The 12,170-nt window shown below is 38.8% G+C and overlaps 1 protein-coding gene across 2 annotated transcripts in view; it reads left to right on the top strand.

Annotated features, from left to right (window-relative positions):
- LOC150087142 (uncharacterized) overlaps window positions 1-11,471 on the top strand; it is a 167,698-nt gene extending 156,227 nt beyond the window's left edge. For both annotated transcript variants that reach the window (XM_090371844.1, XM_090371843.1), the window contains exons 7-8: window positions 5,251-5,393; window positions 11,295-11,471. In XM_090371844.1, the coding sequence (XP_090227970.1) occupies window positions 5,251-5,393; window positions 11,295-11,465 (314 nt within the window). In that variant the 3' untranslated portion in view covers window positions 11,466-11,471. The remainder of the gene's footprint in view (window positions 1-5,250; window positions 5,394-11,294) is intronic.
- Window positions 11,472-12,170: the final 699 nt, after the last annotated feature.

The following is a 12,170-nucleotide window of genomic DNA, read 5'->3' as shown; positions in this document are numbered from 1 at the left end:
CCGGTCGGCTTCAGCATTGAGCATGCTCAAACCATTCAAGGCTTTATACACCTCTATCAGATCACCTTGCCCATGCCTAGTCTCCAGACACTGTAATTTGCAAAACTTAAGCCTTTCTTCGTAAGAGCACCATTTTGTTGCATTCACTAATCTTGTTGCCCTTCTCTGTACTCGTTCCAGCATCTCTACATCCTTCTTGAAATGAGGCCTCCAGACCTGTATACAGTACTCTAGGTGTGGTCTGACCATTGCCTTATACAATGGAATAATCACCTCCTTATCCCTGCTTGAAAAATTCCTATATATCATCGACGATACACCATGAGCTACTCATGCAGCCCGTCTGCACTGCTCAGAAAACTTCATATCTGCCTGCACAACCACCCCCAGGTCCCTTTCATTCTCTACCACTGTCAGTGTAGTACCCAGAGTTGATACGTTGCTCTGGGGTTGCTGTTTCCCATATGTAGTACTTTACATTTGTCAATGTTAAACTTCATTTGCCACCTCTCAGCCCATCTGCTCAACCTTTCCAGATCCTGTTGCAGTAGCGTAGTGTCCTTGACAACCCTGCCAACCTTCGTATCGTCTGCAAACTTGGACATTAAGCTTGATATACCATCATCAATATCATTTATAAATACAGAAAACGATAATGGACCCAACTGAACCGTGAGGGACTCCACTAATAACATTAGTCCACGATGAGCAGTGTCCATTGATTACCACTCTCTGTCTTCTCCCCCTCAACCACCCCTTTATCCATAGCAGCAATTTGCCTCCAATGCCACACTGCTCCAATTTGTGCAGCAGTCTTCCATGTGCAACAGTATCAAAAGCCTTTCTAAGATCCAAGTATATAATATCAAAGTTATTCCCTGCATCCAGTTCTTTTGTGACTGCATCATAGTATCCAATAAAATTGGTCAGGCAAGACTTCCCCTTAACAAAACCATGCTGTGTCTGAGCTATGACTGAAGTCTTGTCTAGATGATCCTGCAGTGCTTCTTTAACCAGTGCCTCCATTAATTTTCCAGGAACAGAAATTAAACTAACAGGTCTATAATTATTTGTGTCACCCTTTGATCCTCCTTTGTGAATTGGGGTCACATTTGCACATCTCCAGTCCATGGGTACTTCCCCTGAGTACAAGGAAGCTCTCATAGTTATGGCTAAGGGTTTGCTTACTTCCTTTGCTGCCTCCTTTAATATAACTGGATAGATCCCATCCACCCCAGGTGCCTTTCTTGTATTTATCTTCAACAATTTCTCCTCCACTTTACTCTCAGTTATTACAAGATTCTCTAGCTTACTGCCAGAGTTGAATACACCTCTGGCATTCCCCTCGCTGAATAACTCCTCATGTGTGAATGTCGATGCAAAATATTCATTCAGTTTGTTAGCTACCTGAGCAGGATCATCAACAGTTGACCCATTGATATCAAGTGGACCAATCTGATTCATCCCCTTCCTTCTAGAGTTTACATAAGTAAAGAACTCTTTGCTGTTTTTCTTTGCATCCCTTGCCAAAGATTTCTTGTAATCTGCCTTCGCCTGCTTAACCTCCTTTGTAACTTGGTTACAGATCAACTTATATCTATCATAGGCTTCTGTGTCCTGTGTTAATTTATATGTATCCCATGCATTTTTCTTCTCTGCCATATGTCTCATTAGTTCATCTGACATCCACTTAGGCCTAAACCTTGAACAATATTTCTTAGTTGGTATGTAAAGCCTAGTAGCTTCCAAGATAAGTTCTTTGACTGCTTCCCATTTTTAATTTGCTGTTGGTAACATCATCAGTTGGTCCCACTGTATAGAATTTAAATACTTTCTCAGTCCATTGTAGTCGCCTTTACGAAAGCAATAACCCTTCCCTTTACCCCTAATGGTAGTTATCTCTTTGAGTAAACCCCACTTCAGCACACTGTGATCACTGCCACCTAGTGGTTCATTTACCTGCAGATTCTTAATGCATGAAGAATCACTACTGATAATCAAATCAAGAGTATTACTCCCTCTAGTTGCCTCCCGAACATGCTGATGTAGAAAACAATCATCCAATAAATCCACAAAAGCCTTGCTAGTGTGTGAGTGACCAGCCCCCAAATTCCAGTCAATATCTGGGAAATTAAAATCCCCCATTATAAGACTCTCTGATTTACTGGCCCACTCTATTTCCCCGTACAGTTTCTTATTATACTCATCAGAGTCATTAGGCCTATAGCACACTCCTACTCTCAATTTTGATCTCCCAATGCTTATGTCACACCAAACTGACTCAACACTGCACTGTCCAGCAATGTCGACTGGCTTCACTTCCTTGGATTTTATGTATTTCTTAACTAATAGCATAACCCCTCCTCCCTTCCTACCCTTTCTGTAGACATTGTACTCCCCAAATTCCAGTTCTGCATTCCTTATATCTGTGTGACACCACGTCTCTGAAATCCCCACAATATCTGCCTTTGATGTTTTGAGCAATACCTCAAATTCATCAAATTTATTTACTAAACTCCTAGCATTGGTGTATACGCAAGTATACATGTGGAACGAAGAAGTGAGGAGTGTGTGGGGAAGAGATGTGAAAAGTTGGAGGTGATAGGGAAGAGGAAGAGGGGGAGACCTAAGCTGAGATGGAAGGACAAGGTGGCAGAGGATTTAAAAGAGAGAGAGAGGAAGCCCAGGATAGGGAGGAATGGAGGAAAAGAATTAAGGATGGAAATGCCGATCCCATATAAACGTGGGAAGAAGGCAAAGATAAAGAGGATTCAATCCATGCCTAGACGAATTCAGGCTGTTTTGAAGGCTAAAGGAGGCTCAAAACGCTACTTGGTAGGTAGCGTTTTGAAACTGATGGTAGCTTTACCTAATAAAGTAGCAGCACAGTGTGTGTACCTATCGGTTCTGCTGCCTTTTGTGTTTGGAGTTTTCATTAAAAAAAGTGCGCGCGCACACACACACACACACACACACACACACACACACACACACACACACACACACACACACACACACACACACACACACACACAACAAGGAGCTATTAGGTTTGAATGAAGGAATGCAATATTCCTTTCCTTACTTTATCAATATTGAAAAACAGAAAAGAGGTTTAAGTGTGTGACACAGGAAGAGCAACATTATTGTTCTTCCTGTGTCACACATTGTCTCTTTTTGGTTTTTCAATATTGTAGCTTGAAGCAAAACTGTAGCGGTTAGATGCATGCATTTACTGATATCAGGACCAGTATGCAAGAAAAGGCCAATAATCCAGCTCTCCACCATGAAACTAGTTACTTAAATATAGCATTTAAGTTGGTTTCAGAGATTTAATGACAGGAATAATTTAATTTATGAAATTTTTATGGCAAGTCTGAATTAGTTTATAAAGCTACAGATTGCTCGTGTTATTTAAGGTCAGTTGTACATTTTACACTGGGCATGGTGCCTGTGAAAATTATTATTATTTTTTTTGTATTATTTTTAAAGATCTGAGTGAGTTTACTCTTTTGCCATTAATTTAAAATTTTTTAGACACTATACAGGGTCCAGTCACATTATTATGACCATCTACCTAGTATCCAGAATATGCGCCTTTCACAGTCAGCCGCTGTGGGAGGAACTAAGTCTTCAGAAGGTTGCTATGGGTATCTGTGATCATGCAGACTGCAGTGCACCCCGGAGTTCCTGTAGGTTGAGGGTCCATCCATCTGATGTGTCAATCGAGGTGGTTCCATAGATTTTCAATTGGGTCAAGATCCAGGGAATTCCGTGGCCAAGGGAGTAGCTTGAAGTCTTCGTTGTGCTCCTCAAACCACTCACGGACAATTCTGGCGACATGGCACAGTGCATTGTCTTGCTGATAGATACCATCGCCCCCAAGGAACACAGTCAACATGTACAGGTGTACCTGATTGGTGACGATCGATAGGTAACCATTTGCATTCAGGGTGCCCTCCAGAGGTATCGGTGGACCCAAGCCATGCCATGAAAACATTCTGCAGACCATAACGTCGCCCCCACCTGCCTGCCATCTACCAACAATTTTGTCTGGGTGTCTGTTCTTGGAGGTTTCACACCTGATATGCCACCATCCATCCACTCAGTGGAGCAGACACCGTGACTCATCGGAGAAGGCCATCTGTTGCCACTCGTCCGGAGTCCAGTGTCGGTATTGCTGTGCAAACTGATGGCGTTGTTTGTGACGAACGGCCGTCAGCATGGGTGCTGTCACCAAACGTCTGCTCCCGAGCCCACTGCACAACAGGGCTCGCTGCACTGCTGTGTTGGAAACCTTTCTGGTGGCCCCACGGTTCATTTCAACGGCCAGTTGAGCAACAGTAGCGCACCGATCGGTCCTGACCAACCGTTTCAGCCGATTTTCACTTCTAGGGTCAGTGGCGCATGGGGCTCTACAACTGGCACGTCAGGTCATCAAAACTGTCCCATTCGTCCAGTCTTGACACACTTTTAAGTTGGCCACTACAGCACTTGAACATTTCACAAAGTCTGCTGTTTCAGAAATGTTGGCACCCTTGGCCCGATAGCTGATGATCACACCTCTTTCCAGGTCTGATAGGTCACATGCTTTGCCCATGACAGAAGTTGTTACTATGTTTATGGATGCTGAACATCAAGCATTATATGCTTGCGGTGTGTGTGAACTTGATACGTGGACTGTATGATTTGCTAGGCGTGTGTGATGTCTGCATTGGGGGGGTGGGCATATTGTGATTGGATGCTGTATACTAGTAGTTATTTCAGCGATAACATAAGAACTAAACAATTTTATTAAAACAAACTAGAGGCATATGAATCTTTGACCATTAGAAAATTCCAATATTGTACTTCAGTTACTCAACACTTAATTTTCAAAGTTTGGTGTCTGGACTGTTTTCATCAAATGAATTGACCACTTTGATCATGTGACTACTCAAATTGGTGTAAACCTTCACACTTTTATTTTTATTTTAATGTGTGCATTGGTAAATGATGGTTCTCCCAAAAACTAATAATTTATAATTCCAGTGTTTTTATCATTTATTTAAAGAGTATCAAATAATGTACCATTATTCTGGCAAAAAGTTTTCAGGTTTACTTGAATTTTTTTTACCTTTTCATGTTTTTTAGCAAACAGTGTCATTAATACATCTTAAACGGTGGAATAATTCTGTTTTTAATTAGTTGTGAATACTGGTTTTATGATATAAACATCAAATTTATTTATTTAATATTATTTTTTTCCAGCTCTAGATGAGCCCTATTTCTACAGTTCCTTATGTCCTGTTAACCCTGATATTACTCTTAAAACTCGTAGCCTTCCCACCTGGGGACGATCTAGGCCACGACCATTGTCAACAGAAGATGATCTCAATGAATTGTATGCAAAGGTATCTTACTTTTAAATAATTTTTATTAGTATTTTTAAAATATTAATTTGCTTTTCTATGTAGCATTTGAAGCTACAGTAAAACCCTGTTACAAGGATTGGGGAAAATACAAATCATTTCATTGTGCTAAAATTTTTTTTCTAATAAATATTGCTGAAAAATTATATCAAACCAAGCTTTTTTTAATAAATAAATTCTGCTGCAGAATTTATAGTTAACTGCAGAATTTGTAGTTAACTTAGGTTTTCGAACTGCCTTTATGTATTGGTGATACGTTGGCACTACTCCAATCCAAAGGAATCTCTCACAATTCCAAAGATGCCCTCATATTTAAATTCAATGGTTATATCCCTTCCCAGCAGCCTCTCTCAAAATTACTGGATATATGTCATTGACTCCAGGAGCCTTACTTCAAAGCCACTTCGAAATGGTGCCATCTGAATGGTGGTGGTGGTGGTATCCACCAAGAATAAGTAACATTTGTCTTCTCCACTGGTGATGCATTAATTATTCAAAGCAGTGTAATACCTCAGCACTCATTGTAAAGGTATTCACAATATGAGATACAATTAAAACGTGCATTAAAAATACCTTGGTAGTAGAAATGATGTGTGTGTGCATTACCCATGCATAAACAAACTCTCTTCATACTCTTAGGCATTTAGCCAAGAAATACTTTTTAGATGAACTGGAATGATTGTGATATTTTACAACAGTTGTTTTAAAACTTCATTGTTGTTATGTGGCCTCTTTTAGCTTTGAAAAATCTTCCATATTTAAAATCTTGGAATATTGAATATTCGGAACTTTTTTGGTTTTTAGTTATAAGAAATTTCAGAATTTATTTACGAATTCCCTGGTTTATTTCTATGAACCACTGGAGGTAAGCAAACTAGTTTCAGTAACTGTATTCTATAAGATTATCCAGTTTAAATAAATCTGCTCAGCTGTACAACAGAATTTGACTTTAAACTGTGACAGAATGTGCTGGAAGTTGTCTATTTTGTTGCAGGAACTGACCAGTCAAGACTGAATTATTGGATAATGAATGATTACAGTTTAACAGTTTAATTTCTATAATAGTTAAATTTCCATAATATACTGAATATACTGAAAATTTGAAGTTTCTAAAGTATTCGAAAAGGTAGCTTAATATTCAGGATTGCCCTTGTTACTGATATTTTGTTGGGAACTTTGTAATTCACCCCAGGGGCTCACATCTGGTGAGTATAGGCTTGGCACACTCAGGGTCGTGAGCTGGATATCATTCTTCTCTTGGTGATTCCTTTTTACTTCTGACTCTTGCACTCGCTCTCTCAGGGTAACTCGGGAATTTTTTTTGGTTGGTGCAGAATAAGCCTCAGGCTTCTTCGTGTCATATGGTTAATAATAATAATAACTTTTGCTCAGTAGATTAAATTTAACTTCTCTGGTGGTTAATGTTTTATTAAAAGTTTCATTTCTATAATATTTTGGTAATTTTAATTCTGTAATATATTGTAAATTTAAATGTTATCTTTCTAAATTCAGATTTCAGCTTAATAATGGTTATTACAAAATCCATTTCCAATAAAAGTCCAAGGATACAGATGAAAATGACTGTGTGAGTCATGAGTTTATCACTTGTATATACATGCCTCTGGCATGTATATACAAGTACTTTTTATATCTAAAGGTTGGTCTACTGGAGAAACCTAGTTCAACTGACTATTGTTTTCTTTCCACCCGATGTAAGGAGTGTATACTGATCTTAAATTAGAATTATTATTAGCCATATGGTGCAAGGAAGCTTATGCTGCACCAGCCGAAAAAAAAGTTTCTGAATTACCCTGAGAGAGAGAGAGAGAGAGAGGTAGAAGGGAATCACCAAAAAAGAGAAGAATGATGATATCCAGCTCAGGACCCCGGGTGTGCCATACTCACCAGATGCGAGCCCCTGGGGATATTTGGATCATTAACGAGACACAGAAGACATAGTGCTTGCCCAAGAAACAAATGTAACCGATAGCTCATCAGTGTCTTGTGCCTGTCAAGTTATGCATCCCTGATTTGGCTCCCAGATAAGAATAGTCAAGTGCATACCACTCTGGATGAAGGCGATCTAGTTTTATTGGGAGACACTATTGTAAGGAAAACGGGTAAAATTTTTTGTAATATAGGTGCACAAGAACCAGGGTGTGTTTGCTGGGAGCAAATATTGATGTTACCAACATATTGTCAGATTTTAAGGGGGTGGGGTAAATAGAACATTATTATTCATGTGGTGACTAATGATGTTAAAAGCATGCATACCAAACAAGCAGAAAAAGTAGCATGGGACAGTTACAGAGCAATGAAAAGTACTGAAGCCACAACAGATACAAGTTGCTTTGTAATAGTATCACAGATACGTTAAAATATCCAAGACTGCATAGTAGAAAGAATGGTGAGAAGGAATTTTTCATATTTGTGAATACAAGGAAGAAAAAAGCAAATGAAATTGCTTTTGGAAAAGTATTAGACAAACCAGCATGTTGTGGATGAATTGAACAGGTACTTTGTACCTGTCTTTACAAAGAAAGACTATGCTGAAAAGAGGCTGTGCTAGTGAGGCAGTCATATTAAATTAGTGATTTCAAAATTGAGATGACTTTATTAGAAAATCTTTTGAGCATAAAGGCAAGGCTCCTGGAGTTGATGGCATTGCACCTCCCTCAAAATTACTAGGTAATTTTGAGGGAGGCTGCAAGTGAGTGCACTGAACCATTGAAGTTAATTATGATGACATCTTTGAACTTGGGAGAGATTCCTTTGGATTTGAAAGTGCCAACATTTCACCATACATAAAGGTGGTTCTAAGAGTGAAATTGTTAACTACAGACTGGATAGTCTGATAAGCAATGATTTAAGAATGCAATCTAGGGACGTTTAGATAGATATGGCATTCTTAATAACACACACACGCTATCATTTTAAGGGAAAATCATGTTTAAGTAACTTTAATAAGCTATTTTGACGTGGTTACTCATGAGCTGGATATCAGGAAAAATTCTTTTCATACTTTATTTGAATTTTAGCAAGATATTTGACTCAGTCCCTCATCAGAGGTTACTGTATATGCTGGGATTATTGGAAAAATTCTAAGTTGGATTGCTGGGTGGCTTCAGGCCAAAAGGCACAAGGTTGTGATTAATGGATATTCAGATTGGTGTAAAGTTAGAAGTGGGTCCCTCCAATGATTGGTTTATTGACCACTGTTGCTTCTGGTTTTCATAAAAGATATCAGCAAGGCGATAGAAGGGTTGATGTCAAAATTTGTAGACAACAATAGATTGGTACAGTAGTTAATGATCAAGCATTGCTACTATGGGATGATATGAACAGACTACAGGAATGGTCAGAAAAGTGGAGCTATGTTTTAAATGCAGCAAAATGCAAAGTCTTACACTGGACCTTGAGGAGGTGTTGAAATAAAAACAGTAGAGGAAGAAGGGGGATCTGGAAGTTACAGTACAGGCAGATATGAAGTAAATTTTCTGAGCAGTGTAAACAGGCAGCCAGGAAAGCCAATGCTGCTATATCCATGATTTATTGAACATTATCCTGATATGGAGGTTATAGCATAAAGCAATTGTGAGACCTCATTGAAAAAAGACAGCGAGCTTCTTTTAAGGGTTCAAAGACAGGCAACTTGCATGGTGAGATTGGCAAAAGAGCGACTATATGAGGAAAGGCTCCATATATGTGGGCTACAGTGCTTGCCACAATGAATGAAGGTGGAATTTTCGCTGTTAATAGAGAATTCAAATTACAGAGGAAGAGGTTTAGACTAGATTGTGGGAGGTTTTCTTTTAGCTAGCAAATTGTTGATTGGTGGAACAGGTTGCCTTCACAGGTAGAGGTGGCTAACAGTTTGAATAAATTCAAAAGTGAACTGGATTCCTGTGTGAGGAGGGAAACATATAATTTGTATTTTCTTATCTATTCATTGTTAGAGCAAGCTCATAGCTTGCTCTTACAATTCTGATGAAATGAGTCGTTAAGGTGGGGATTAAAATAGGTTTTCAGAAAGCGAAGAACCCAGAATTGCATACATAGCACAAATGCATTTAGTAAACTTTTCTTCCCTTCTCAAAAGTTTGAGGTTGGAGTTTGTCTTTGTGTTAAAAGAAGAGTACGTAACTCACTAACACTATTTCACAAGGATCAACTTAACTGCTTATATATCTGTAATACATATCAGTAGCACCTAGTTGTACTGATTGCTACTGACATATGTGTTGCAGAGCTTTTAATATTTGCTACTTGTGGAAGGCTGTCCTTTTGAATGGACAATATACAGGGTGTCTCAAAAATATTGGTACAAACGTTTAGGGGAAGTTGGTAACATCTAAAGGAATGTGATTTCCATAGGAACCCGGAAACGTCACCGTAAGACGGTACACGGTGCTGTTCATCAGTTCGCGAGAGGGAAGATTTCTGGTTTACTCATTCAAGCAGTAGGTGCTGCATGAAGAGCATGCATCGATACACGAACTGTGAGCTGGCAGACATGCACCTAGTGTATGGAGAACGCTTCCCAGACAGACATGTACCGGACCACCATTTGTTTGCGCGTGTGTATCAAACTTTGTGCGATTATGGGTCATTTAGAGGTAACAGGAGTAGTGCAGGCAGACCACATTCAACGCGAACTCCTGCCATGGAAGAAAGTGTGTTGAATGCTGTCCAGAATAATCCTACTACCAGCACATGTGCCGTTGCCTCTGCCTTAGGAGTGTCTCGTTGCAGTGTATGGCGTGTCTGGCACCACGATTCCTTATACCCCTTTCATTTCCAAAGGGTTCAGTTACTGCTCCCCCAAGATCATCCTGCACGTGTGGCTTTTGCGCAGTGGTTTCTCCAAGAAAAAGTATCCAAGACTTGAGTTTTCCAGCCTATGTTTTGTTCACACGGATGAGGCTTATTTCACTCAGGAAGGCTTATTCAATCAGCACAATTCCTTTTGTGGGCTCACGACAACCTACACGGTGTGTGCCCACATGCGTCACAACATTGCTTCGCAATAAATGTGTGGGCAGGTATGGTCGGTTCCCTGCTTAGTCAGCCCATACCTGTTACCATCCTGCATGAACTCCGCTAAATATCGGATCTCTCTTGAACAAGTTCTACCAGGCTTACTTGACGACGTTCCAGCATTTGGTTTCAACATGACAGGGCGCCTGCCCATTATGGAAGGTGTGTTCGTGACCATTTGAACAGGCATTTTGGGCGTTGATGGATTGGCCGTGGTGGACCCATTGCCTGGCCCCCCACGCTCAGCTTGATTTATCGAGCCTTGATTTCTTTCTGTGGGGTGCCCTCAAATCTATCGTGTATGAATCGCCTGTGGAGACGGAAATGGATTTCGTGACAAGACTCGTCTGCGCTGCTGCCACTGTCAAAGAAACTCCAGGTGTGTTCGACCGTGTCTGATCCATGCTGCGTTGTGTCACACATGCATCGCGTCTCATGGTGGAACCTTCGAGCATCTGTTGTAACATCATGAAATGCATCCATCTTGTACTCCATTGTTAATATTATGTCAAATAAATATTTGCCACTAATTACTGTCTTGTGTCGTTTCTGCTTCTTGTGCCTCTGCTACTACTTTCCAGTGATGTTTCCGGGTTCCTATGCGATTCACATTCCTTTAGATGTTACCTACCTCCCTTAAACGTGTGTACCAATATTTTTGAGACACCCTGTTTATCTAAAATATGAAATTTATTAATAAAATAAAAAGCATGCTAACAGTTACCTTGCATGCTCACCCATAAACAAAATTTTAGTTATTTGCAGTAGTTTACAAATGTGTAGAAATATTATACTACATCAAGGTATATTTCATTAAGTAACTTTTTTTTATTTATTTATTTACAGGTCAGTTTTAGCAAAAAACGAAAGAATAGAATGCGTAATGACAGTGCAGCAGCGATTGCTGTGAATAAAAGCCGAAGTACCTTTTTAACCATTCCATTTTCTCATAAAGATACTGATTCTCTAGTTGACAATGAAGCGGTTGTTGTTTATGATGAACGTACTGCACTCTAATTGAATTATATTATGAAAATTAATTATTATTACTCTATATTAATATAAAAAACCTTAAATTCTGTGACTTGAAAGCATTTTACTGTTTTTGGTCATTTTAATAATAAGAGTAATGTGAAAATTTCATTTTGGTACGAAGTATTTAGAGACATTGCATTTATATAAACTATAAAATTTATTTTATTTTTACAAGCATAGATCAGTAACAATTTGTATCTATATTAAAAGTTAATTATGGTTTGCTTTCTTAAAATTCAGCATAATGACTAAAGATCCTAGTTTTTTCTAATGTCTTCTTAAAAGAAAGATTATTTTTGTGGAGTAAACCAAGTGCTGTATTGATTGATGCCCTGTTATTCTTGATTAGTTTCTGCATAAGAATTTATCTTAAACTTTTATACTGACTTTTGCAAAATTTTAAATGTTGACCCTTTCATATAAAAAAAAAAAAAGAAAATAGGTATCAGCAATACTTTTTACTCTATGTATAAAGATATTTATTTTGTAAATAGGATTATCCTTTACTTATTTTCTTTACTCTTTTGATGATACCTAGAACTCAAAAAGAAAGACTATTATATTAAGCATTGGACATTTTGCTGTCTTTGCCAGATTCTTACTGCCAATAAAATATAATTGATAGAATGGCCTCTTTTCTAAGTTATTTTTCAATTACCCATGTGTAAGGGCTTTAATATTATCTCC

This window comes from Mastigoproctus giganteus, chromosome 4 (assembly GCF_048544385.1).
Source record: "Mastigoproctus giganteus isolate SK-2022 chromosome 4, ASM4854438v1, whole genome shotgun sequence".
In the NCBI taxonomy this organism is placed as follows: domain Eukaryota; kingdom Metazoa; phylum Arthropoda; class Arachnida; order Uropygi; family Thelyphonidae; genus Mastigoproctus; species Mastigoproctus giganteus.
Note: the sequence above shows the minus strand (reverse complement) of the source record. Positions and strands in the feature narration are given on the sequence as shown.